This window comes from Streptopelia decaocto, assembly GCF_964273445.1.
Source record: "Streptopelia decaocto genome assembly, chromosome: 7".
Taxonomy (NCBI): Eukaryota; Metazoa; Chordata; class Aves; order Columbiformes; family Columbidae; genus Streptopelia; species Streptopelia decaocto.
The window spans coordinates 18,015,788-18,042,340 of NC_138661.1; the positions used below are offsets into that span (position 1 = coordinate 18,015,788).

General features: G+C 36.9%; 1 protein-coding gene across 4 annotated transcripts in view; it reads right to left on the bottom strand.

Annotated features, from left to right (window-relative positions):
- DGLUCY (D-glutamate cyclase) overlaps positions 1–26,553 on the bottom strand; it is an 80,365-nt gene that overhangs the window by 34,472 nt on the left and 19,340 nt on the right. For 3 of the 4 annotated variants that reach the window (XR_014184543.1, XM_082057572.1, XM_082057573.1), the window contains 11 exons: positions 21,662–21,767; positions 18,604–18,757; positions 17,739–17,937; positions 16,006–16,156; positions 14,356–14,478; positions 11,881–12,075; positions 9,642–9,902; positions 9,052–9,151; positions 7,147–7,295; positions 2,114–2,233; positions 811–962 (listed from right to left, as the gene is read on the bottom strand). Coding sequence is in view for 3 of the 4 variants with exons in the window: in XM_082057572.1 (XP_081913698.1) it covers positions 811–962; positions 2,114–2,233; positions 7,147–7,295; positions 9,052–9,151; positions 9,642–9,902; positions 11,881–12,075; positions 14,356–14,478; positions 16,006–16,156; positions 17,739–17,937; positions 18,604–18,757; positions 21,662–21,758 (1,701 nt within the window). In the remaining variant the exon portion in view is untranslated. The remainder of the gene's footprint in view (positions 1–810; positions 963–2,113; positions 2,234–7,146; positions 7,296–9,051; positions 9,152–9,641; positions 9,903–11,880; positions 12,076–14,355; positions 14,479–16,005; positions 16,157–17,738; positions 17,938–18,603; positions 18,758–21,661; positions 21,768–26,553) is intronic. The other variant, XM_082057574.1, reaches the window with a different exon arrangement.

Below are 26,553 nucleotides of genomic sequence, written 5' to 3' on the forward strand. Positions count from 1 at the left end.
TCTAGGTCTTTATAGAGTTATTTTGCCAATAAAACGGAAGTTTGAAGTTCCTGAGTTACTACAAATATGGTGGAACAAACCTTACTTGATTGTTGAGTGAGTTTTTATTTTTAAGAAATGTGGAGTTAAAAATAGAGCCATGTGCTTAGCAGGATGAGCACAGATCACAGTCATTTCTCACCCTTTGCAGTTATTTTACTTTTTCTCAGTCTGAAACCTTTGCATTCCCAGAATATCACAAGCTCAGGGCTGCATTAGTGAAAACACCTTTAAAAATATTAATCTGCAGTCTTTCTCCAACTTTAATTTAGAAACATTCAAAACTAATTATGGAAAGGATCTAACACAACCAGAAAAGGTAGAAAGATCAGAAGCAAGGTGCAAAGATCAGAAGTATGGAGTGGCTTCTCTATCAGGACTGTGACTTTTGATTTTGGAAGACAGATATCTGAAGGAGCATGTAACAGAGATCTATAAAATCATGAACGATGCTAAGGAAGTGAACAGGGAATTTTAATCAAGGATATCTTGCACTGCCCATAAAACCGTATCGCTGTCTTGTGCTTGAAGTCCCATCATCACACGAGTACATTCATTTTTGAGGATTTTTATGTTCAATCTGCCTTGAATCCTTTGCAGAGTATTGTAAGTACAGTGTTGCTGCTCATTTACCACTGATTCCCAGAAGTCACCAAAAGACCTCATGAAGGTAAAACCATTGAACTGCACTAGGCAGGATTTAGTGGCTGGTGGCTGATTCCATCTACATGTCATGAGCAAGTCACAACTCCTTGGCCCTACAGAAATCACCTTGGTCACCGATGGAAGCGCTGACAGCCAGACCATCCTTTTTGATAACTGTGGGAACCCAATAGCTTTCCTCAGATAGCGGTCGTGTATTTCACAAGTGCTGAGAATATACAGAGCACAGGCAATGGCGTAGCCTCCCCAGTTAGAGACTCCTGCAAAAGAGTGACACCAGGAAACAAAACTGTAAAAAAACCCAACAACAGTTATCGCAAAAACACCCAACCTGCTTAAGTCACTAAGCACATACAACTGAGTCTCATGTCATGATGGCAAAATGGAACATGGATATGAATTAAATATTGACATGACTTTGAAATGCTTGTTTCAGAAATGCACAATTGCTTAACATATTAAAATGTTTCCGTAGCATTTCAGATTGAATTTCTGCAACTTTCCATCTAGCTTAGATTGTGGTTTGTCTTCCCAACAAAGCAATAACTCAGATGGGCATGGTCTATAACACAATTCCACTTGGCTGAACATGACGTCCATGAACCATGAGAAGCTGTGCTACCACTTGGTACCTTTTGCTTTCTACCACACAGAGGTAGAAGATTTTAATAAAGTATGCCAAACCAGGTAAATTTTCACTCGGGTCAGGTGTACTACTGCAGAGAATCCCTTTTTGGTCACAAATAATGACTGATTAAAGAGTTCAGCTATTTTATAAGATTTAAAGCCATGGTGAAACGGATTGTTTGTGTCTTGATGATGCGTGCTTGGTGTCAGTATTACATACAAAAAATATATTCTAATATAATTATTATCCATCATTTTCTATATGCTGTTATCAAATCAGTCCACCCGGTCTTGTTTGACAGCTTCTTTGTCAAGAGTGTATTGGAGAGCATTAGATTTGAAACTTGCTTTGAGAAGTTCTCTCTGCTGCCTGGTGCCTTTTCCAGAGATGCAGAACAGCAAAATTTACAAAAAACGTGCAGGTTCTTTTAGTGTGTGTAGTTTTCTGTGTTAAAACATGTCCAAACCTCCACCTCACTTCCCTTTCCAGGGTGTGACAGTTATTACATAAGGTGTGATTTTTAAAGAATATTCAGGATTTACTCTATCATTGACAATTAAATGCACTTTCTTCATGGCACTTCCTCAATTTTCAGTCATTCCTACTGGAACTGTAGTTGTTTAACTATTTAGAAATTAGACACAATACAGATTTGTTTGCTACTGATGACTTGGTCATACAAAAAAAGGGTCAATACAAATTGGTTGGAAAGACACATGTTGTTTTCTTGTCAATTGCATTCTCAAACATCAACACCTTCCCCACCCTCCAAAAATCCCTTACCAGCTACAATAGTAAAATCAGCTTCAACATCACAAGCTATAATATCTCCATTTTTTATGTGCTTCTTTACAGCATTTTTTACTTTGCCCATTCCTAATTCATTTCCTCCGTCTCCAACACCTTAATTAAAAGAGAAAAAGACCAAATGAGTATGAACGCAGCATATGACTAACAATCCATTTAGAAAGCAGCCAGTGTCTTCCCCAGAGTCTCTGTGAAAGCTGATGGCTCCATACAAGATGATTTATCCTTTTTAATCAAAAGTGTCTAAAACCAGAAGATGGAAGCTGAAAGCGTCACCTGTAAGCGTATCTATGCAATAGATGCTGTACTGGCACAGGCAAAAGAAACAAATATTCTCAAGTGGTCATGAACTGCAGACAGAATTAAGATAGTTAACTTATGGAAGGCCTTAAGTGAGTTTTTGATATAATGCATTGTCATGAGTACATTAGTACCACTAGAGAAAGGAGACAGAAAATAAATCCAAAATACACCTGAGAAATTAGTCTATGATTTTATAATAAAGCAAGCATAGAAAACTTTGGTGTGTTAAAAGCTTTAATTAGAAGAAGATACTAAAAGTAGCAATTATTGCAGAAAGATAAGCAAAAATAAATGTAAGGACTTTGGCAGAAGTAGGACTTACTGCACTGGCAATCTGTTTTATACATATCACTATCATCATGCCACAGTGTACGAAGAGCCCAACCCTGTGTATTGTGTAATTGTTTTCATTTTTTCTAGTAATTTATGAAAAAAAATAGCTAGTGTGTGTTGTTTTTGGTTCATATCTTCAGGATGTGGGGCCTGGATTTTTGTTGGTCAAGGAAACAAAGGTCTCAGTGATTTCAGTAAAATCAATGGGACTTATTTCAGGAAAATTCTAGGCAACCCTACGTTTGGGACATAAAACTGTTAGATGTCATTTAGAGATCTGGAGATGAGGATAAGACATAAACTAGTAGCTTTACTGAAATCTGGATAGTACCTTTAGTCTTTTATCTATGTGTAAAAAAAAAAAAAAACCAACAAAGAAAAAACCACAAAAGCAAAAACCACACACACAGAAAAATATCGATCTATTTAAATGGAAATTAACATTACTCTTTCACCTAATAGTCTAAATGGCATTTTCTCAAGTTTGAAGATTTCACAGAAAAAAAACTAGGAAATGTCTGGGAAACAGAACAGTTAAGAGCTCCAAGTCCTCACTGCAGTGTATCATCTTTGCATTTGAAATGTGACAGTGCTCTAATACATAGAATGTGTTACAGGAGAGAAATTACAGGATTTATAATTTACACTTCAAGCTCTGAAAACTGATAAATTAACACTTCTGGTAACTGCATAAATATCTCACATAAGTCTGGAGCAAATTTCTTCTTTAAATGAAATGAAAATTTATTTCTCAGCAGCAATTTTTTATATAACTCCTCAAATGTAAGTAGTCCAGGGGAACATAACTGGGTGACACATAACTTATGTAAAAGGATTTTCCATGAAACAGCTACTCTCTTATCTGCTTAAATAATCTGTTCACATTTATTTTGGTGTTGGGATTTAATGGTGTTTTCTAAAATCTGTGTGTTGATAGTACTGTTCAAATAGGTGATGACAGTCATGGTGCCTCTATCAACATATAAATATGATAGTTACTACTGTTTTGTAAGAATCCACACAATGTTTTGATTATTGAAAATCCAAAGTTTTGCTCTTAATATTATATTAAAAGGCTAAAATGAATTCCTGTCCTTTGAAGATCATCAACAGTTGCTTTAACTGAATGATACTAATCCATTGCCTTGGGGTGTTTTGTATCAGCCTTGCTTTGCTGTTTCTTGTCTTTGTAGAAGTCCTGTCCCCAGGACAGTTACACAGCCAGTAGATCTCCTGCTGTGGATGGATCCCACCAGCACTACACTGGGGGGAAAAGAACACCGCACTAAAAATGTTCCCACACCTTCTCTTTTTCTTCTTCCTCTACACGTGGGCAGAGCTCTACATTTTACTGTTCATTTCCAGAGCGAGCTTCACCTGACAAAATGCAGCCACCTACCCATGATCCAGTCAGCTGGACTTCTTTGAAAGTCAGCAGAGAGGAACAGACCCTTCAAACACTCCATTCACCTCACCCGAGGCAGACGTCTCAAATATAGACGTCTGAAAATAGACAAGATGAATAGCTTCTCCTAAAGAGCTCAGCACTTTCCAGGCAGGGGAAAAATAGTTCTGTCGGATCTTCCACATAAGTTTTCACTGACTACATTGTTTTCTGAAACTACATTCACGAAAAATGCAGGAAACGTCAGTCTTCTGCGCTAAAAAATCATTTATATGAAAGAGAAACAAGTGTGACCACATTTTTTCATGTAGTACTTTGGAAAGCTTTTCATTAGCTCCTCTATAAATAGCATATAACCATGTCATTGTATGACAGCTGAAAAAAATAGCATGTGGTTTTGGTAACATCTCTTCAGCTTTCATTTCAATCTTTCGTGGAAAACGAGTCCTTCCAACCTCAGCCTTTCCTGTCTTCTGATTTTGTATATTCCTGAAGGTTTCTGCTCACTGTATGACTTTTTATAGTATCAGTACCCATACAATTATAGGCATTGTTCATTATTTGTCTGTGGTTCAACTCCTAGATCAGTTTGGTTTGTTGTTGTTGGTGGTGGTTTGTTTTTGTTTTGTTTTGTTCTTTTTTTTTTTTTTTAGACACAGCTCTTGTTTTAAATGCAAAACTTGACATCAATTAATCAGCATGTATCTAATATTTCTGCTCTCCACCTACTGACCCAGCACTTGTTGCAACAGAGCACAGTACATAAAGGCTTCTGTAAGGCTGAAAACTTGATCTTTCTAGACTCCTTTTCTAGTTTATAATGTTATTTGAGTAGTCCATCCTAAATGGGTGCTGTACAATATTTGCATTTTATTTTGGAATTAGACTCATGCCTCCAAATTCCAACTGACCATGAAGAAAATCAAAGATAGAACTACTGGAAAAATTTATCATAATCAGTAGTAATAAATTATCACCAGTAATGAGAGACAAGACACAAAGGCCACAGCCCAGATTTGTGCCTTGTTAAGCTAGGTTTTGCAGAAATATCTTGAAAAATCCAACAGCAATCCCAAGAAATTGTAATCAAAGTAAAGAAACAAACACAAAAAGTTAGTGTAATAAGCAAAATGAGAAACATTAACTATGTAACAGACAACATAAGGAAAAATCACATTGTTTTTCTACAGACACTCAATTAGTTCTCCGGTGTAGAATATCCATGTACTCAAATTCCACAGGAGATCAGAGCAGACACCTTCATTGTTTTTTGAAGCCTATGACTTGTTAAATCATGTTCTATGCAGACATCTCTTTAGAGCAATGGGACAAAGTGAATCTGGATCACTGGTTCTTTCTCATTCACAAGTTGGTGGTATTTTTAATTAACAACATTTCATAGTATGTTTGAATGTTTAGAGAATGTTTAAATCAAACTAAATTCTGCTGAACAGATTCAAATTCCCAGTGTGCAGAACACTCTATACTCCACCAAATCAATAATGTACTTTGAGCTGCTCTGGGAGATATTTTAAGAGATGAGGGTATTTTTATTAAAGGAAACAGGATGTGATATTACATAAGTAGCTAGAGAGATGAAGTCCTTGTATTAACAGTCTAAAATTAGAGATAAAATAATTGAAATTAACTGCAGCAGGTAAAGTTCTGAGGCATTTTTCTAAACATCTTTATGAAAGAGAGCTTTTCCTATCCTTATTCAGACAATCTTTGGCTTCTCTGCTGAGATTGCCAACAGAGTGCCATCTAGAGTGCTGCTTTTTGAATGTTGAAACTTACTCCTTAGGAATAGGACAAAAATTTGAATTAAATCTAAGTAAAATGTACTGTAGTTTTAATACAAACAAAAATTGCCAGTGAACTCTTCTGCTATACAGCTTTTAAATGATTCCAATATAGTGAAATCAGATTACACATTATTTCTGCAGGAAGTCTTGAAATTCTGTGGAAACATTTGAAAACCATTGCTACTGAAAGTAAAAGTTGTACTGGTTTTGGTAATACTTAAGAGTGAGTCCACAGGACTACAAGAATAAAAAAACCCAGATCAACAGACAGGTTCTGATGTGACTGAAATCAGACTGGGCACTTATTTCTAATTTTGTTTCTAGTATTTATATAGATTATGTATCTCCTAACTCTGTTTTGGGCCACACAGTGTAGCACAAAGAATTTGATTGTACAAAGATGTTGCACAACACTTTATATATATATATATATGGAAATCCTTGATCTATAGCATATTCTTTTGAAACCAGATACAAGTAAATTTTCAGGAGAAAAAGGACTGTTAACAAAAGAGAGGAGCACTGAGTTGATAAAAGCACTCATTGTCTAATATTACCATTAAGTCAATGCTAATGTAGGCTTGGCAGGAAGGACAACATACTCCTTTAAAGATTATAATTGTATATGTATATTTTGTTAGAGAAGGCACTATTATAATACATGGAAATTTGCAATCCCACTCAAGAGAATGTACTGCTGAAAGGCAATATAAACCAAGATTTTGTCCATACTGCTGTTTCAACACAGGTTTAACAATCATAGAAATAACTCTAATATTTTAAAATGTAATGTTTCCATTCAGTAGTCATTTGCTGTCTAAGATGCCTTTCATACACAGAATAAAGAATAAAATCAGTAACAAAAACTACATTTAGAGAAGTGTGTATGCACACTGATGTATAAAAATTACACACATCTGGGCTTGCTTTTTTTGTCCTTAAATACATTTGAAATCAACTCATTCATTTTTTTGGTTGTGAGAACCCTTCAATAAAAACCCCTACAATTTCTCTAGCAACAGTCTCTAAATTCAACCACAACAAGCAGCTGTAGCCCACACGTGGCTCTTCAGCACCTGCCTCCTGCTCCCCTTCACTTCCAGTAAGAGTTCTTGGTTTATGCTTCTCTTGCTTCTGAGAACATCACACAAACTCACACATACCTGTTGTTCTGACTCCTGGAATGGTTTGTGCAGCTAAAAATAGCTCATCGATGGGATCCACCAGATGTTTAATGTTAACTTTCCTGGCATTGTAATAATTGCCATCAGCAGCCATCCCAGCACGCTCGATTGCTATCAGGTGATCAAATCTGGTTAGAGACAAGTGAAAAAAGAGAGTCAAAGCTGTGATCCTGACACAGCAAACTCTTCTGTTGGCTGCTGCTTCTGTTGTGCAGGGTTCTGCTTTTTGGCCGTCTGGGATTCAAGGTAAAACACGGATGCTGTTTCATTATCTCTGATTGTAATTCCATACAGTTTTTTTCAAAGGTTAGTCTAGTTTCCTTATAGCTTTAATGCAACTGCCTCAAACTACGTTTGTCACCAAGAAATTGAGAAGTTCCTGAAATCCTTCTAACCAGCAACCCTTCGGGTCAGCCACCTGGCCTTGCTCCGTTTCATATTAAAATACACAATATCTTGTAAGACTAGTATGTCTCTGTGTTTTCAAAGAAAACAAAAATGCAGCAAATTAATGAACATACCAATCCTTGTTAATGTAAATATAGTATCTACTTAAAGTACATTGCTGAGCAAATGTTCATTTGTTTCCAGTTAGGGAGTTTTTTTCTTTGGGTCTTTAAATTTGGGGAATTTTTCTTTAAGTCTATGGCTATTTTGCTATTTATGAAAGTAGACAGATGTACTGCAGATGTCCTACATTTTAAGCAGAATTTTAGCACTCAGTTCTGCCACTGTACATTAGAATTGAGTTATTTTGCTTCTGTTTCTCCAGTTTTGCTGTCAAGAGGTTACTAATTCTGCTGAATTACTCTGTGTTTTTGTGGGTGGGCATCTACAGTGACTGCAGAGATCTTAAGGAGATTAGTCCACTTTAAACACTTGAGCTTTTTGGAATTGTGGGATCAACTGAAACAGAAACTGGCTGTAATTATATTATGCATAGCTATAAACCACACTTTTAAAGCAATACATAAAAATGAAGATAATATCATGCACATAAATGTAGCATACACTAACTTGTGGAAAGAAATGGGAATTGAGTAAGTTGATGAAGCAAATACCAGAGTGAAATATCTTTTCATTAGAGAACAAACTGAAAGCAATGACATTAAAATGCTTTACAAGGAAGATCAATAAAAATGAGCAACATACGCCTAATTAAAGGAAATGTAAGCTGCCTGTTAAGTAACGAAATGCGTGTACATCTACTTAGCAAATTCTCCAGTGCATTAAGCCTAATCACATACTTTGTATAAATCTGAATTTGTGGCCAATGCTGTATACTCAACATTGAATATACAAAGAGTTCAAATCAATATTGAGAAGTGCATGCATACATTTGTAATTTTGGCTTTGGCTGCCTAAAGACAATAGGATGTTCACTTCCACACTTCCACACATGACGTTTCAGTAAATCAGATCAGATTCCCCAGTTGTCAGACTTGAGCCAAAGCTCTAGAAAGTGAACACCCTACGCAGCTCTCTTCCTAGCTTTTTCATTGACTCTGACATAATACTTCTCCTTTCTGATTTTCTCACTGATTTAAAAACCGGTAAAATAATAAATTTTGTGTGTGTATATATCTACATCTATGGAATAACAGCTGAAAAGCTCTTAGAAATTTTTTAGAGGAAAACAGCTATTGATTTATGAAGTACTGTTTCTTTTTTTTGTACTCCAGAAATGCATAATTGCAGAACAACATGGAATTCTGTACTCTGTGTGCTCCAATACCGGTATTTCACTTTGAAGTTTGTTCTGTTCATTCCAGGTCTCAAGGATGCACTTGTAGCCATTACACCTTCTTAGATCATGGTCGTTATTTTTATTATAGCTTCACATAGTAGAGCTGTGACCTGTTCTTAAAAACTAAATACACGTACCTAGGTCTTCCAGGATTCCCATTCTCACACAAAAACATTAAAGCTGAATCATCACTTTCCTTTTGATAACTCAGTAGAGGGACAGGTCTCTTCAGGACTCCTACAGGAAAACAAAACAAAATACAATTCAGATGCTATGTTGTTGTTTTTTTTGTTGTTTTTTTTTTGAGACGTGTTTGAGTAACTTTTTTTTTTAAGAAAAAAAAAAGAAAGCAAAACAGTTGGAATAGTAAGGACTCAATGTTTTTACATAGGTCTTGATAAGGTTGTTCCATCCTTAAGTTAAACTTGTTTGGTTGCTAGTACTAGTAAATGGGACCTTGAGATAGAAAACAGGCCTACAAGAATAAGAACAGACATCCAGAATTCATCGCAAACAGCTAATCCAGAATCAGTACCCAGACACGTGGGCATTAACTTGATGCCAGCTAGGTTTAACAGAATGTCATCATAGCAACACTGATCAGAGCTTAAAAGATGAACTCTAGTTCATTCTCTGGAGAAAAAAAAAAAATCCTGTACTAAGTGACAGTGAGATTAACTGAAGCAAACCTTGTCTCGAATTGGCAAGATAAAAACATGTGTCTTACCTAGTTGAACAGCCTCTTCAATAATCTTTTTATTCAGATTCATGGCTCTCTGATCTGTTACCATGGCAACCTCTTTCTCCAAGGCCTGCAGCATAGCTGCAACAGCGAGGGCTCCCGGGGGCCCATCGTTCTCTTCTGGTGGATCATAAGTGAAGTGGGTAGGAAATCCAGTTGTTATCAGCACTGACCGAGCATGGGAGAGGGACAGGGAAGCCTTCAGCAGCTCGTCCGGGCACTGTAGATGAATTATACCCCGGTCTCCTAAAAAAGTGTTTTTAAAGAGAGCAGTACACGTCAATATATTGTTTTCCTTTCAAAGATTTTGTGTAGGTAAACCTGAATACTTTAGTGACACAAAACAAAAAAAAAAAAAAAAAAAAAAGAGAGAGAGAAAGAAAAACCTCTGGTCAAGGCAGGAATTGGGGCAATTTCCTCAGGAAGCCTAGGAAGGCGTAGGATATGAGTAATGAAGATAATGGGCTGTGCTTCCAGGTTAAGAATTTCAGCTAACTGGCTTTTGAAAATTACTATATCTAGGATTTCTAGGTATTAGTGTAAATAGTTTTTTCTTTTCTGTGCAATTATTGCTTAGTGTTTCCTTTCCTTTGGCCCTTTGTTTTCCTCTCATTTGTGGTAATGGGCATGCTAGACCATGTTTAGCCACTGAAGGTAGATTGCAACTCAAGCATCCCAGATCTAAGAAGTTTTGATGCAGATTTCAAATGAGCAGGCTGGCCCTTGGATTCTTTTTAACTCTATTCCCTTAGGGAAGTGCTGCTTCCCAAATAAATTCCACTTAATGAAATGATTAACCATAGAAGTGAGGTTTCAGGAACACTGTAAGTTACCAGGGGACTTTAAAAACTCAATACAGTAGTACCCAGGTGATTGCTAAAAGATCTTGTAGTAGAGAACCATGTTACCTGATGGTGAATATTAACAGATGTCTCTTCTTGTGGGTTGGTTCCTGAAGAGGCAATGCTGTGTTATCAGTGTATGTCTTCCATTGTTCAAATGCTTCCTAGCCCCTTGCCCTTCCCTGGCACTCAGAAACACAAGCTGACAGTGCAGGAATGTTCATGGGATGATAGGGAAAGGTAGGTCCTCACTATTGGTTTCTAGCCTCCTCGTATCTTCATCTTTCTCACCTTTCCCCTGCACTTTTATCTTTTTGTCCTCATGATCCCCTTTGCTATTCCTCTGTCTGTTCCCCCTACCTAACATGCAGGCGATACACAGATAGTGGACACAGAAAAAAAGCTCTGAACAAAACTAATAGAAGCATGGAATATTAGTCTCTGAGAACTGTACTCTCCTTTAGCAACAAAATTAGCTAACTCTTAAGTTAGGTCCCGTGTTTCGCAGAGCATGGCATTGTGCCAAGCTGAACTCCAGGGAGTGGGAAAAGGAGAGGCCTTGTGAGTAAAAATAAACAGACCCAAACACATGCACACAGCCCAAACCCAGAGCTTGGGAGAGCTGGGTGTAAGCTGTTTTCCACTACTGCCTACAGAGAATTTCAGAACATTTATGGGAAACTGAGATCAGAATTTACAGCAGACAGAGGGGACTAATCCCATGTGTATTTTAGTAATGGTTGTGCTATTCATTTTGCCTTTATTTCCCTCTCATCTTCCTTGTGCACACATGCAGCCCTACTTCAACCTCCTGTGGTGATCAGGTTGCATTGGTCCAACACACAACACCTCAGTGATGAATATGTTAGCAGAGCTTGATGTAATTCCACCCATCAGAGAGGAGTGTTTGAAAAGCACATGCAACTACTAGAATTCTCTGGTAGGAGCATATGTAAAGAAACGTGCTATTTCCTCAACAGTGGATACCTGTGTAGCTGTTACTAGCATGTGGAGTTGCCCTGTACTTTACATACCAATTTCAGTTTTATTCAGTAACAGTTCTTATTCCTTTTGGTCTCTCCAGTCTGCTACAAACTTTGATGCTTCTGTGCGCTTTGTGAGTATTCAGTCATCAAGATCACATATTCCATTATCCACAAGATTGAGTGGTTTTGGTCAGACTCTCACATTAATTACAGTAACAAAAAAATTAAGACACAGTAATATTAACTCACTGTATTCCACAAAGAAATTTTAAAATCTTTAAATTGCCTTTAGATTCTTGCTGTGCTCTTGAACTTCATCAATATCTCAAACCAAGCAGGATAGGTCATGTCTACCTCATAACAAAACCATTAAAGGAAGAGAGATTCTGGTTTTACCTGGATCTGTTCCAATTAGGGTCTCCAGTGTCTTTATCTTTTGGGCTGCTTCTACTGACACCATGCTGTAATGCAGAGGATGTTGAGAAATGCAGTGGACTTGTGGGACTTCTCTTGAGGATCTGACGGGAACAGTGTTCTTTAGGTCAGTAATGAACGTGTGGCTGGGAGAATGAGTAAATGCTAATGGAGCTCCTAAAATGCGTGAAAAAAACTTCAATTAAACACGTTATTGCAATATATTGAAGTATCAGAATGATAAAATTACAAAAAGCTATTAAATTTAGTAACACAGAGTCCCTGCCTGATGATACTTAGATCATAAAAACAGGTGATATTTTAAGTTACTCTGCAGCAATTAATACATTTTGAGAAAGAAATCTATGCATATACATCTGAAAATGTTTTTGCTTTTGAAAAGCTTATGCGGGTATTCGAGATCGGGGTTTTCTACAATATTCTCTTTCGTATAAACTTGAGGCAATTTAGAAAATGAACACTGATACCCTCCAAGGAAGCCTCTTGGGAATTGGCAAATCTGAAAACTGTGTTTGACGTGCATGAAGAAAACTAGCGCATTGACATAAGAATAAGTTAATGTTTAAATTTGCACAGTGTGCTGGTGATATTGTATCTGTAAGAATAAATTAACTTTCTAGGTTCTGGAGTGCTGCTGGAATCTACAGTGTTTCTCTTGTACCTTTGAATATCCTTGTAATATGATATGACAAAACTATGTCAACTACTCCCTGCTGGCTAGGAGTAGTCCTTTATCAGATTAAGAAAATGGGGAATAACATCTCTGCACAGTGTCTTGCTGACCTAGCTAGGAGACCTACACAAGGAATAATGACAAGAGGTGACCAGTAAGCCTTAATAAAGGGAAACCCAGTAGCATATAAAACCCTGCTGAACAATAAGCTTATCTAGACCTGCCATCATAGTAGTTCCTTAAGCTGAAAATATTTGTTGTCTTTATACTAATTTCAGAAGTCTTGATCTAGATTATACTTGATTTGGAAAAATTTGTATGTTGTTAGGTAAATCACAACTGGTACAAGTGAAATCTTTGTTTGGATGGTGAAAAGGAAGGAGATATTTCTTTAACAAGTACATATGTGTTTGATCAGTGCTAGATCTGTTGGGAGTCTGTCTAGACAATCTAAAAGCAATTGGGGAACTTGGTTGTTGAGGTTTAATATACCTCATCAAACTATGTGAGCAGACAATTTTTTTGTTGTTGTGAGAAGCTAGCAGATTCATCTAAAATATGGGTAATGTAGGTATGGCAGAATTTTAGCTACTTAAATGAGAAATGAGCACAGAAAAATACACACTGCCAAAAAAAATCCTGGAATGCATCAATGACAACTGGTTTAAATACAGAAATGGAGATACAAACAAAAGTAAAAGCCAGTTCCAGGCAAAGGCAGGACAGACAGCTGCTTTGGGCAGCAGATTGTAGAGAGGCTGGCAATTTTTTTTCTCTCATTTTCCTGCAACAAGGATGCATGAGAAAGTTGAATACAACTGCTGGAGAACACAGGAAAGAGTGGGATTTTCAGTTTGGATTTGTGACTGGAGAAAAGGGATTGTATGGAAGAAACAAAAAGAAGTCTGCTCCTAGTGCTGAATGTAGTTACAGCAGGTGTTGAGAGCAGTTTATCTAAACATCTGTAAGAAACAACAAGGATGCAGCAGATCCTGCAAGCAGGACAAAGCCAATGACCTTTCAAGGCTCTCCCAGTTACGCTGCCTATGGCTCTTAAGCTTCTCTTTTAGTAAGAACTACTACATAATACAAGATTTCATTCCACACTAGTGATTTAGAGCATTATATAATACTGTCACTATGTTTTAGTTGCGTTTTCTTTGCCTTTTGTGCTCACGCCTGTTACAAATGACTGGATACAGTGCAGGACAGCTCTGTGCAGAGGACAAAGCTTCATTTCTGTAGTGTGTCACACTTCAGCTTAGAACAAAACCTAAAAGCTCAAATTATTTTCCAGGTCAATCCATTTCCACTTTGCAAAGATTTCTGGCTGCCTTTTTTTGCCTTTTATTTTCTATCCTTTTTCCCTTTATTGTTTTAATGCGGTGTTATATATATAATACGTATATATACAAAAAACATTTTTAAAGGATAAGCTTAAAAAAGAATGCCTTTAACATTCTAGTTTTTAATAAGACTTAAAAAGGACATTTTGATGTTGCCAGAGCTTTAGGTTTCTGCTTTTAAAATACTCAAAAATGATGTGATTTCAGTAGTAACTCCCTTGAAGGCTCACCTGCATTTCACAATGCAAAACAGTCCTGACAAAGGTGTGAGGTTTTTTTTTGTTTTTGTGGGGTGTTTTTTAGCTCACCCTAAAATCAAGCTTGCTCATCAGCCAGCTTGTTCCGTCCACATTAAAAAAAAAGGTGAAAAAGAAATTGAAGGATAATTTTAAAAGAGTCTTCAAGTACAGCACATACTGCAGCTGATGATGGCTTCTACTCCTGTTACTCCACAGGCCCAGAACACTGGCATATCACCAGGGTGAAGGTGAACTGGATCTCCATAATCTGGTTTGGAAAGATCTTTTATTCCCAGCAGACCTGGAATTGATCAAGAATAAACAATGAGATTCTAATTAAGCTGTTCTAGTGCAACGCTGGAGGGGTGGACCCCAAACATCATTCAATGACACTAAGCTGGAATTGCAACAGTGGCAAGCCCCAGTGAAGTGGCATATTTAGTTTGCCTTTGAGTGCATGTCCCCAGAACCTGACCTGACTTGTTTTCTCTTTTTGTGCTTGATGACATCAGTAAAAATGTATTCAGTTTATTTCTGCAACAAAACCCGAGCTAGGCGTGTATGCTGAGTTTCCAAGATATTATAAATCTTCTCTATCAACAGAAGAATTATATTCATAACATTTGCAAACAAGAATATATGACTGCAATGCAAAATGGGTTCTTTCTAGAACATATTTTCTACTGCCTTAGCTTCCTACAGTCTTTAGCTACAGCAACAAGCAACCATCTTTCACCTTTCTGGGTTAGATAACTACATCTCACTCTTATGCAGCTTTCAATAAATTGTCTTTAGCTTTAGTCTAACAAGTACTTGTAATATTCTGGGTCATTCTGAGCACTTGCTCTCTTCCCTTGGTTTTAAATTCTTCAGACACTTATATACCACTGTCTTTTCTGGAATTAATTTATATAATCTGTATATATAATAATTTACTCTGTTCTGTTAAAATTAAATAGTGGAGACTCTTGCTTGCCCAATCATCTCTGCTCAAAGAAAGAACTTTTTACTAGTTCCTCAGCTTTAAGCACTCAGATGAAATATGTAACTGGGGTGCACTGTTACTAATGACATCTACTTCCACGCTCTGCAATGTGATCCTTCTGCATAGGCAGCCCATGAGTCTACTGACGGACAAATTTCTGTCAGGAGAGGGTTGTTTGTTTATATTTTTTACTGTGACACATCTTCATATCATCAGTGTTTAGTTTGGGTTGGTTGGTTTGTTTGCTTGTTTTAAACAACTTCCTATTTAATCTTCCCCACACCCCTTGCAAAGAATAGGCTTACACTTGTTTAAGCTGGATTGTTTTAAAATATATATTCTTGTCATATTTCTATTTGTTCTGTCTTAAGTGTTGTGCTCAGTGTATCCTATTTCAGTATTTTTAAAAATAATGCAGTATTTACTTTCACAGTTATCCGCTAAGATACAAAATGCATCCACACATACTTCTCCCCATGCTGTCAATAATTTCTACCCTGTCACTTAAATCTCTGACAGCAAGAAAGTATTCACATATAAATGAAAATGCATGCATTTTAGAAAACCATGATTACACTTTTTTAACAAAACCACCCCACCATATAACTTATCTACATCAGAAAGCTATCCTTTATCAATGAAATCTGAGTTCAGCTCATTCAAAACCTTTTTTTTCTTTCATTCCCCACCCCCGTCCCCCCATTTCAGGTGAACCATTAGAAAGGATTAAAACAGAATAAATAGACTGGTGTAGGTATTTCAGTCCTAACACTTCCTGTGGCTCCATCCTTCATTTTTATACACAGTAAAGTGCATGCAGAGTGAAACATGAAAAGCACTGACCAGGGTCACCCATATGAATTGGCGCTCCATGGGCTTCTTTTAACCCAGATGTTGCTTGAACAGCTGCTTCCAACTTGCTTTCCGGAACAGGTCTCATTGTGACTACTAAGTTGCAGCTAAAAGTAGAAACGCTGTAGCAAGGCACAGCTGTCTGGCAGTTCAAAAGAATCCAAAGTGTTAGCAGGAATATTGAATAATACTTCTAAAGCATTAGAAGAAATAAGTCTAAAACTTTGTGCTGGATTTGAGTTTGGAAAGGCTGCATTCTAACATTCATTTTAAATTCCTAAAAAAAAAAATAAAAAAAAAAAAAAATTCTTAGCTTGCCGTATTTTTTTTTGTAAGATTCACCAGTACAGGAGCGAAACATTCTATTCTTGAGCTTCTTTGCAGAGATCATTAACATTTTCAACATTATGCATTTCTTGCTCTGGCCCATGCAGCATACAGTGTGGTAAGCTCAGTATTTTCTGAATATTGTCAGAAAAAAACAGTGTGCTCTTTACAGAGAAAGGGAAAAAGCTTGTAAAAAGTATGACAGAGCAACAAATCTACCTGGTGTGAATCTGCCCTGTGTATGTGAACCCAGGGGAACGCTGTGCTCTGTAACACACAAGGGTCAGGAACTCCTGCTGCCGGCCGTACCTGCTTCTACAGAACTGGCGTGCCAGTTCCACACATACAAAATCTTTTGTGCCTCTAGAAGGGTCCTATGGAATCCATCATCCTCGCTAACTGGGATGCTAAAGCACATTTTCTATTCAGAAATAAAGCAGTCTGATATCTGAGTTGCATTTGAACATAAACAAGATATGTAGACAGAGCTGTATAGAAAACATTCATTAACAATCATTATAACAAAAAACATACCTGTCACTGAAGAAACATACTGTACAGTTCTTCACAGTATTGGCGTGCTATAATCTATGAAATTTTCTCAATTTAGAAATGGTAAAAGCAGATGCATAGCTGTATTTTGTTTCTTTAAGCTTGCTAGAAGGACTTATGCATGAGATACTTTTGCACCTTCATTTTGACCAGGAGTATAGAAAAAAAGAGTGTGAAACAATAACACTGAAAACAATAACCTTTCTCTCATAGAACAGCATCTAAATTATATGGAAAAGGCATGTAGATGCATACTGTTCTTAATACTAAAGGGCCTGCCTCCTGGAGCCAGAATTATTCTAGGACTTTGGCCAGCACTAGAATCTGCACTATATAAACATGCTGAGCACAGTTATAATTTTCAGTGCTATTGTAGATACCTCAAGTCTTTGGGAACATCTTCTGTCCCAGGTCTGGTTTCATAGCAAATAGGCAGTTTAGAGGCTCTACTCTCACAGGAAAATCCAAAAATGTGGCTGTTGTAAGTGCAGAAGAAACTGCTACTGTCATGGCTCATAAAAGGAATATTCCCACTGCAAGCCAGAGCTGGTATGGAGAGCAGGACATGTATAAAGGCATGGTCAGAATAGTGCACGGGTCATCAGCTGACACATTGAATAAAAAAGCAGACTAGCCTTGCAGGAAGTTGAGAAAAGCACTGAACTGAGGCTGAGCATATTTCACTCTGTATGTTTATGCACTCAGCACTGGCACATGCCTGAAGTTTTTACTGCACAGGCAGGAAAAGAAGTTCTGATTTTGAGCAACAGGTATATGCACATAATGTGAATATGGACAAATACTCAAAGGCAAAGTTATGACAAAGACTGTGTGTATATACTTACCTTATACATGCTTACATTACATTTTTGCTCAACATATCTCACAGGAATGCCAACATTTTGGGCCGCTTTCTCAAATGAGAAGCTGCAGTCTAAATAAAAAGTGACCATGTCCTTAAGTTGTTCAGAATACTCCTTTAGGCTTTTCAGTGATCCAGTGCAAGCTCCGTGCTCATATATTCTGTACTGCAGGCAGTCAGTTCTAGTGAAGTAAGAAGTTATCACAGCTTTATTGTATTTTTTTGAAAATGAGATTGTTTTTATTTACGTTAATCCAGCACCAAACCACAAGACACAGCTTACTTTACCCATTTATTTTCTGAGTAATAATGAAACAAACACATGCAAACCCTCCAAAACACCTTACTCTGCACAAAAACAAGCCAGTAATCAGTACATTTTTTGAGTTTTGTGTTTTATAGGTAAATGTCCCTTATCTGTATCTTGTCTCATGGCTTTAAAAATTAGGGAGTTGTTTTAAGTCTAGTTTTAAGCATTTACTACAAGAGTACATCTTTTACATTTCAGAGGCCCTACAAGCATCAGGTGGTCATCATGCCTGTGTTACTGCTTGATGAAACAAAGGTAAAACCTTATTTAATTCTGCTGGCTCGGACTGCAAAATATTTAGAAATTACATAATTTCACGTTTGTATTAGAGAAATACTGGTAATAGTTACAATTACCATGTTTCTCAAGAACAAGATGATTAGGCTGTTATGCACAGTTTGCATTCAAAGGTATAACTCCAAGAAAATAAGCTTGTTCAAAACGTACAACAGTGTGAGCAGGCTGTTTCCTAAGACCCTCCTAATCACCACCAGCGTTCACTGCAGAACTTTGAGAAGCAGAGTTGGTCCGTAGTTACCTGATATCAGAATCACTGCTCAGAGAAGGACATTTCCAATCACCTGGTTTGCTTCGGTACAGCAGCGGCAGGGCTCCAGCATTTGCATGGCAAAACTTCTCAAAGTCATCAGCCAGGGACTTGTGCAAAATCACGACACTGGCCTGTTTATAGCCTGAAATTGTGGGAAGTAGTAAAGACTGGTTATTAATTCAGTTTCTTGTTTGTGAAATAGCAACCTTTCTGTACAGATTTCTTCAGATGGTCTATAAAAATTACCTAGAGGAAATTTTTGGTTCTGAACTCCATAATTAAACAACTTTAAAAAATGTTTTAAAAATCATAGCCAGGTGTACTCTGTATGCGAAGTTGTTCACAGCTAATAAAATAGTTGGCAGACATGGGCAGTACTAGAATATGAAGACAGCACAATTACTATAATATATACTTCTATTAATTGATACATAAATGTAATTTATTACCTAGCCTGGGCAATTAGTATTCTATATATATATATTCTATAATGCTTTACTTTGCAAATGTTAGTACAGAGCAAAAGAAAGGCTTTCAACAGTTTTCTTCACTTAATACCAAGCTATAAATCATGGCCAGTCCAACAGTAAACTCCTGGTATCTTGATGTTATGTAGCCCACTCTTAGAAGTTCGTTGGCTACAGAATTTTACTGTGGGCTCCAATTTAACAGACATAATTACAGCTCGGGAATAAACTCTTGCCTGTCACACGGAGTCTCAGTTATTTCTACCATTTCTGATTAAAAAAACCTAAAATGAACAGAACTGCTACACTTTTTTCGCTTGGAATCAACTTTGTTTTAAAAGGTTTTTGAGTACTACCAAGCAATAGCTTCTTAAGACAGGAATGTTTTTGCAGTGAGTATCAATGAAGAAAGCTCACATTCATTCATTTAGCAAAAATGTATTTTCTAAAGAGTTGTAGTTAATACCAATGCCATTTTTATTTTCCTGCATGTAAACACCAGCTGTTCAAATACAGAGTGCAAATTTGGAGTACAACTGGTCTGCAGTGTATAAAACTGCCTATTAACAGTCCCTAACTGCCATAGTGATACTGTCTTGAAAAGTTATTACTGTGTCTGGTATCAGACAGGCGAGTAAGAGGCTGCAGGGCAGCTCTTGCTTTCTTAAATACTATGGTAGTCTGTCATCCAAGAGGGAATCATTTAGTTGAAACGAATGATCTACCTTAAAAGGCTGTAGAAAATCAGTCTAATCTTACTCTTGACCAAAGCCAACAAAGAAACCAAATATAAAATTCTATTCCTTCTGGAAAAATGCAAGGCGAAGGCTGAAGTAAGCATGAATTTGCATACTGAATGTGCCCACAAACTGCTCCTTTGGGAGAACGCAGCACAAAAAATCATTTTATTACTAGCAAAAGTTACTAAATACAGAAACAGTTTCTTGCTAAATACAGAAATACATTTTTGTTAAATAAACATACTAAATGTACAGCTGAATAAAATACCACATTCAGTTACCCCTCAGCTTCACTCCTCATCATCCATGTGAAATCTGCAGGCACTTTTTACTTTGCTGGTGATATCCAAGAATTCTTAAAAAAATTGTTGTAGTCAGTGCATTCAACTCGGACAACACCGAAGATAAAACACTAGTCACATCTGACAGACTGAATCTGTAGATAACTTTCAGGTATTCTATGAACTCAGGAAGCTTTGCTATAACTCTTTGACCTCTTTATTGTTCCTCGTGATAACTATCCTTCCTTTCTTTAGAGATGAAAAGATATTTTTTTCCCTTCCCATATCAGCTTATGCATATACTTGCATTACACATCCATCATTATGCATAGATTCATGAGCGACGTTAGTGAAGCTGGACATGCTGATCAACCCATGCGTTAATTCATCATGCTCATGTCCTAACTCAGAGAAGTTTAGAAAGAGCTTTTAATTTCTTTGGTGAATGACAGTGAGGGCAGTAAGAAATAACTATTTTAGTAGTATATCACCCAATAACATAAAACAATTTTAAGGATTCTCAGAAACTCTGCTTACCCTCAGTTTTCTAGCTTTTGCATAACGGACCTGTGTGCTCATGGCTACAATTCTGAACTTTTTTTGTATGTAAACAATACATTTTTCTAACGTTAAAACTAACACATTTAAAACTATTGCAGCAATACAAGCACTTTAAAATAGAGTTGGGGCAAAGTGCAGATTCTTAACATTATAACATATTTTCCATTTGTATTTTTCAACTTACGTATTGATGGAAAAGAAAACCATAATTTCAAGACTCACTATGCTTCTATAAAGTGACCCTTAATGTTCTTATCTTATACTAATTTTAGTCCATACAGATTTTTTGATCAATTAGTTGCTGCAGTATTTTAATTAAGTTACATTTCAAAGGTGATCAGAACAATGACACAGCCTTCTGTGCTTCTGTGGAAGTCCAGCTATGAGAGGCAAGACAGAAATCTGTTTTTCAGAATGCATTCAGATATCTGAGTATAAAACTATTTTTCCCTCCCCCTTATTCCTGTCTTGCTGAATCAGTAACTTCCAACTTCTGCAACAAATGAAGCAGAAAATCACTTCTGTAACTATATGTCTCTAATTTTTCCCCAAAGTGCATCCAATACACTAAGTAAAGAAAGGTCTTTGTGAAGAACATAGTATGTCATCCTACAAATGCGACAATAACATATTCAGGAAAAGCCAGATTGGGTTGAAGATTTTTTCAGATGTTTTCTGCATTCATAATTTCTAAGTGACACAACTGGGAGCTGAGGATGCACTTACAAACATTGAAAACAAAGTCCATGTACTTTACTCAGGTAGGATGATATATTTTCTCTGACTTACCTTTATGATTTAACAACACAGTGTCAGGTGCTTACAATGTGATTTCAAAACCACCCAAGTGACTACAGAACATAAGTCAACATTTTCTTCTGTTTTACTTCAGTGTTTTTGATATCCCTACACTCCTTCACAAACAAAGAATGAAAACACGTAGCTATGCATCTAAAACGGAGTCACTTTAATGCTTAGACCTCTTAGGTTTACTTACCCTCCGCCATCCCAGAAATATTACTGAGTCTGTTGCATTGAATTATTCTTCTTAGCACATGTGGAAAGAAAGATTTCAAGCCTCCTGTCAAAATCATTTATGCAGCCTGAACAGAAAGATAATTATAAATTTAAACACAAAGCACCTTTATGTTTTTGACATTTTAAATTCTGATTTTCTGGAGAACTTAGCTTAAGTTTCCTGCTTATGCTCCACCAAAGTTATTATCACTGAGAAATTCTAAGTTATAACCCAAAAGGCAGATCAAAGTCAAAAGGTTATTTCACTGACATTTTATGACTAAATGCAAACTGTATCTTTCCATAAATAAGCCAGAGACATGCACTTTAACATTCAGGATAATTTGCAAAGTTTTGCTGGCCTATAATGTAAGAAACAGATTTCTTTCCTCCCTGATACATATTCATTTCCTAGAGTATTCACTTTTCCAAAATTAATTGTAACTTCAAAATGCAAAAGCACAGATTGATTAACCCACCAAGCTATAATCTGTAATATTAAGTCTCTGTTAAAAATGCTTTTAGACAATTAGCAATGCAACCTTGCAGTAAAGAGAGAACTATATTCAGAAAATGTCATTTTAATACATTCCATGCATATTATACTTTTAAAATATTAATTATATAGAAGTTAATACTCCTGTGGCTGTTCTTGTACTGGGAAAGCAGACATAGAGTTGTTTCAGTCACTTGTCATACAATCTGGAGTGGAAACAGAGTTAAGTACCCTAATTACAATCAATGTCTGACTCTGATTTTATATCTTTTGCAGATATAAGATATCTTTTTTTCTGCAATCTAGTCGAAGTTCACACAAAGCTTTTCCCTCAACCTAAACTACCTAATAACTAAAAAGGGTTTATTACACGACTACTAGGAAAAAATAAAAGATAGCTCAGGGTACAAAAATAACTTGGCTGCTTATGATTTTAACCTTTATCACTTTAAAGAAACTGAACTATCCTACTAGTAATCAAACTACCAGCCTCCAGGTTTTGCTTTAAATCAGAAGAATGACATCCCTTGAAGTCATTCACAAGAAATAATAAATATGATAGAAACTGTGCTCCTTTTTTAAAAAGATACCAGTAAATAAATGTACAATGAGATGTTACAGCCTTCTAGCAAAGGTTAACTTTTCTGTTGAAGTTTCACAGTTTTTGTACTATAACTATGATAGTACAAAATTGCACTCTCACAGTGGAGTGGAATGTAAATGAAACACTTTATTGTGAAAATTTATACCTCTGAGCAACTCATTCCTTAATTAACTTGAAGTAAGTGTAGTGATATGTTTTGACTGAAATTACACTTTCATCCTAGGTTGTCTGTCTAAAATGCTTCCCAAAGCTTGCAGAATTCTGAGAGGTTAAGCTGGGTGCACTGAAATTTAGAGTAACCTTTGTATCTATTTTTAAATTTGAAATCTTTATATAACGTTGTAAGCTAAAAGAAATCAGTCTGGATTTTTTTTCAGAACTCTAACTGGCTACTTTCTAACTCTTCTCATCTTTTCTGCTTTTACATTATCACTCCGTATGCTGCACAAAAAATAGTCTTCGTTACAAAATCATAAACAATTCCAAATACAAACTTTAAAGATAACAAGAAATTGGATTTAGAAATGTAGCTGAGCTCTAATCCAGGCCTGTAAGTGTCAATTTAAGACAACTTCTTCTTACTGCAAAACTAATTTCTAACGCCAGTCTGGAATTATTCATTCAAGTGGTTTCAAATTAAATACGGTGATCCTAATAGTAATTTCCAGGTGTCTCCATTAGATTCTTTCAGATGATTTTTCTTTATTTCTGAGCATCTTTGAAACCATCTAAATCATCTGTAGGATTCATGTCCTCAAGATCTACTGGCTTACTTGGATCTGAGAGACAGTCTGAAGTTCAGGAAAATAGTTTGGGACAAAAGCTGTCTTCAGCTGCGTATTTTATCACGAATGCCCTGGTCTGATGTTGGGCAAGCCTGATTCTCCCTTCATGAAGTGTGTGCCCAGCAGCAGAAATTGAAGTACCTATGGGATTTTATCAGCAAACATTTAGGGCCCTAGAAGCTTTAGGTTCGTATGGCAGCAAGTGGCTAACCAGCTACAGAACTGTAATATCAGTAGTGCCGAAATGCTGGCTGCAAGTACCTTACAGAAACACTTGGGCTTGTAGTTCCTGTCTGTGCACCTATCCCCTGGCTGCAAAGCAACACTTATTGTTGATGACTGGTTAGGAAATGAATAATTTAAACATTAACTTTGTATAAAAGTAGACTGATTCATCTCTTCCAGATGAGAGATAAAACTTGCCTTATAACCATTTGCTATCATTAAAGTGCCTGTGGTGATTTTATAAAACCGTAGGGAAAATACAATAGGATGAGTTATAACTTTAGACCACTGTACTTGCTATACAATATCAGTAATAGATTATGCTGCTGTTTTTCTGTATTAGTTGCTAAATCTGGACAGATGATAGAAAATATTAGATGCTCATAGTAAAACCTGTCTTTTGCTATTTGACTTCCTCAGGAACAGCTAGCTCCTACGCAGTATGTTATTTCCCTATGCTAGGGGGCCATTGCCAGGTTTAGATTCCCCAGCCATTTCTGGGGCCTCCTGGAAAATTGTTGGAGCCATCATGAACACAGCCTGTGTGGAATGACAGGGGAGAAGCACCAAGATAGCTCAGGTCTTCCGGCATATTCTCTGCTCTGTCCCATCAGGATGCCTAATGCAGTGCACAGACTGGCTGTATGGGCCTCTCAAGCAGAGCTAAACAATCTGGTACAGCTGTGAATCAGTTATCAGGATCTGTTCCCTGGCAGAGGCTTTTCAGCTCCTTTCACTTTGTTCTGAGATACTTATTGTTATCTGAAACTATCAGTTGTCTCATGGGGGTATGTTTGATCATGATACAGATAGGACGGGGTGCAGGGAGAGTGTTAAAAAGTCCTTAAGAGAAGATGCTGACAGAGCTTATGAAATAGGCTGAGGGCATCCTATGTGGTTTTCCCTCATGAAGGGACCTTAAGACCTGACTTTCCAGTGTGGGTTGCCTTTAATGGAATGAACCTTTAAAGCAGAATAGATACAGTCCTGGGTAACCAGCATTTGAAAATCAGGTAATTTACTGGCTGCATAATGACAAACTTCATATTTAAAGGTCCTAGTCTGGAAAAAAACTTGTTCTAAGAAATGTTGTTCACATCAGACTCCCTGATTTACAATAGCATCAACCAATATTGGAAAGCTTTGTAGCACTCAAGTGTCAAGATCACTCTTGAAGAATCTTTTCTTACACATTTGGTTCCACATTAGAAGAACAATAAATGTTTTTCTTTTCAGAAGTTTACATGAAGATTCAATGTATGTTGTGTGTATTTTGAGTTCTACATACTGAAGTGAAAGGAATAAATATTAAAATATATTGCTGTGGCACTTGCCCACTACTGATTTGTGGCCACTGCTATATTCTAAGCTGCACTTCCAGATATAGATCAAGAATGATCTATAAGAATTACATAAGGAGCTGTGATCAGACAATGATGGTCGTATGGTATATGCCATATCAGTAGTTCAGAATAATAAATCAACTTGTCAGAAACAATATTGTATTGAAATCACATTATACTAATATATATATATATATATATATATATATATTCATGAAAAAATATTTATTTCCATCAAAGTGGCTGTCAGGCAGTACAGATACGTACCAGCTTCACTAAAAGTTCTAAACAAATCTTGGGTCTGGTTTTAGTAAGTCACATGAAATTGTTAGGTGACGTCTTCATTTAGTATATAGCTGTGTAGCACCACTCCAGTAGAGTCAAGCAGATACACATTATCTGATTAATTTGGCACAACTGATTTGCAAAATATCGCATTACCTAGGCAACAGCAATTTTCAGGAAGGCCAGATTTGGAGGGTGAATATTTTTTTATTCAGAAATTGTGATCAATTGTTGCCATGTGAAGCTGTAAGTCATTAACCATTTCTACATGCTGTTCTCAGTGCAGGAGCTGAGTGGATGACTGTGTGCAATGATCTTTGCTGAGGTGACTGGAATGGGATTCATTCTAAGCCTCATCTTTATCACTGATTGTAAAGAATATGCTCTATTTCCCCTGAATCCCATGACTCGTGCTAGGAAAAACACATGTTGAGAGGAATGTTACTTTATCAAAATCCTGCTGCTCTCAAGAGATACATCCTTACCTGTCATATCACTTAGAGATTCACTAGTTTCTGTCTTTAAGCCTTGTCTGGTAAAAAGGTTAGTTACTGTATATCAAGGTAAGAGTTAAATATTCAACAGTAACGCTTGGAAAAAGTGACCAATACCATCCACCTTCGCCAGATAATCTCCAACCCAACACGAAGCAAGAAAAATGCAGTCCCAGACAAGATTTAATAAAGAGGTTGCCTTCTCTTTCAGATGACTTGTACGATGCGCAGAGTAGTCTCTTTGCACCTCCCTGTTGTTTGCATGTCCCGGGCTATTTCTTGCTTCCCCCCTTGCTCTTTCTTTTGTCTCCAATGTGCCTCTGTCCCTGCCTTTGTCCTCCCTGAGTTCAGACCCCATCTCCACAACTCCAAGCTGGACTGACCTTTGTAGGGTTTGCATCCTTGGTCTGTCTGACTGCACACCACGGCAATATGGGAGTCCGGTTGCCTTCTCTCCTCTCACCAACTCTTTTTAACTTACGTGCTTGCCATATCTCTCCATTGTACCTTAAAGTCTCCCTCAATTTTACCTTAAACGAGCTTTTCCTGTTCTCAGTCTGAGCCAAAACACGCTTACTTCAGAAATCATTCAGACTCCTCCAAACCTCAATATCTAAACCTTCGTGTAAAGAGAGAGATA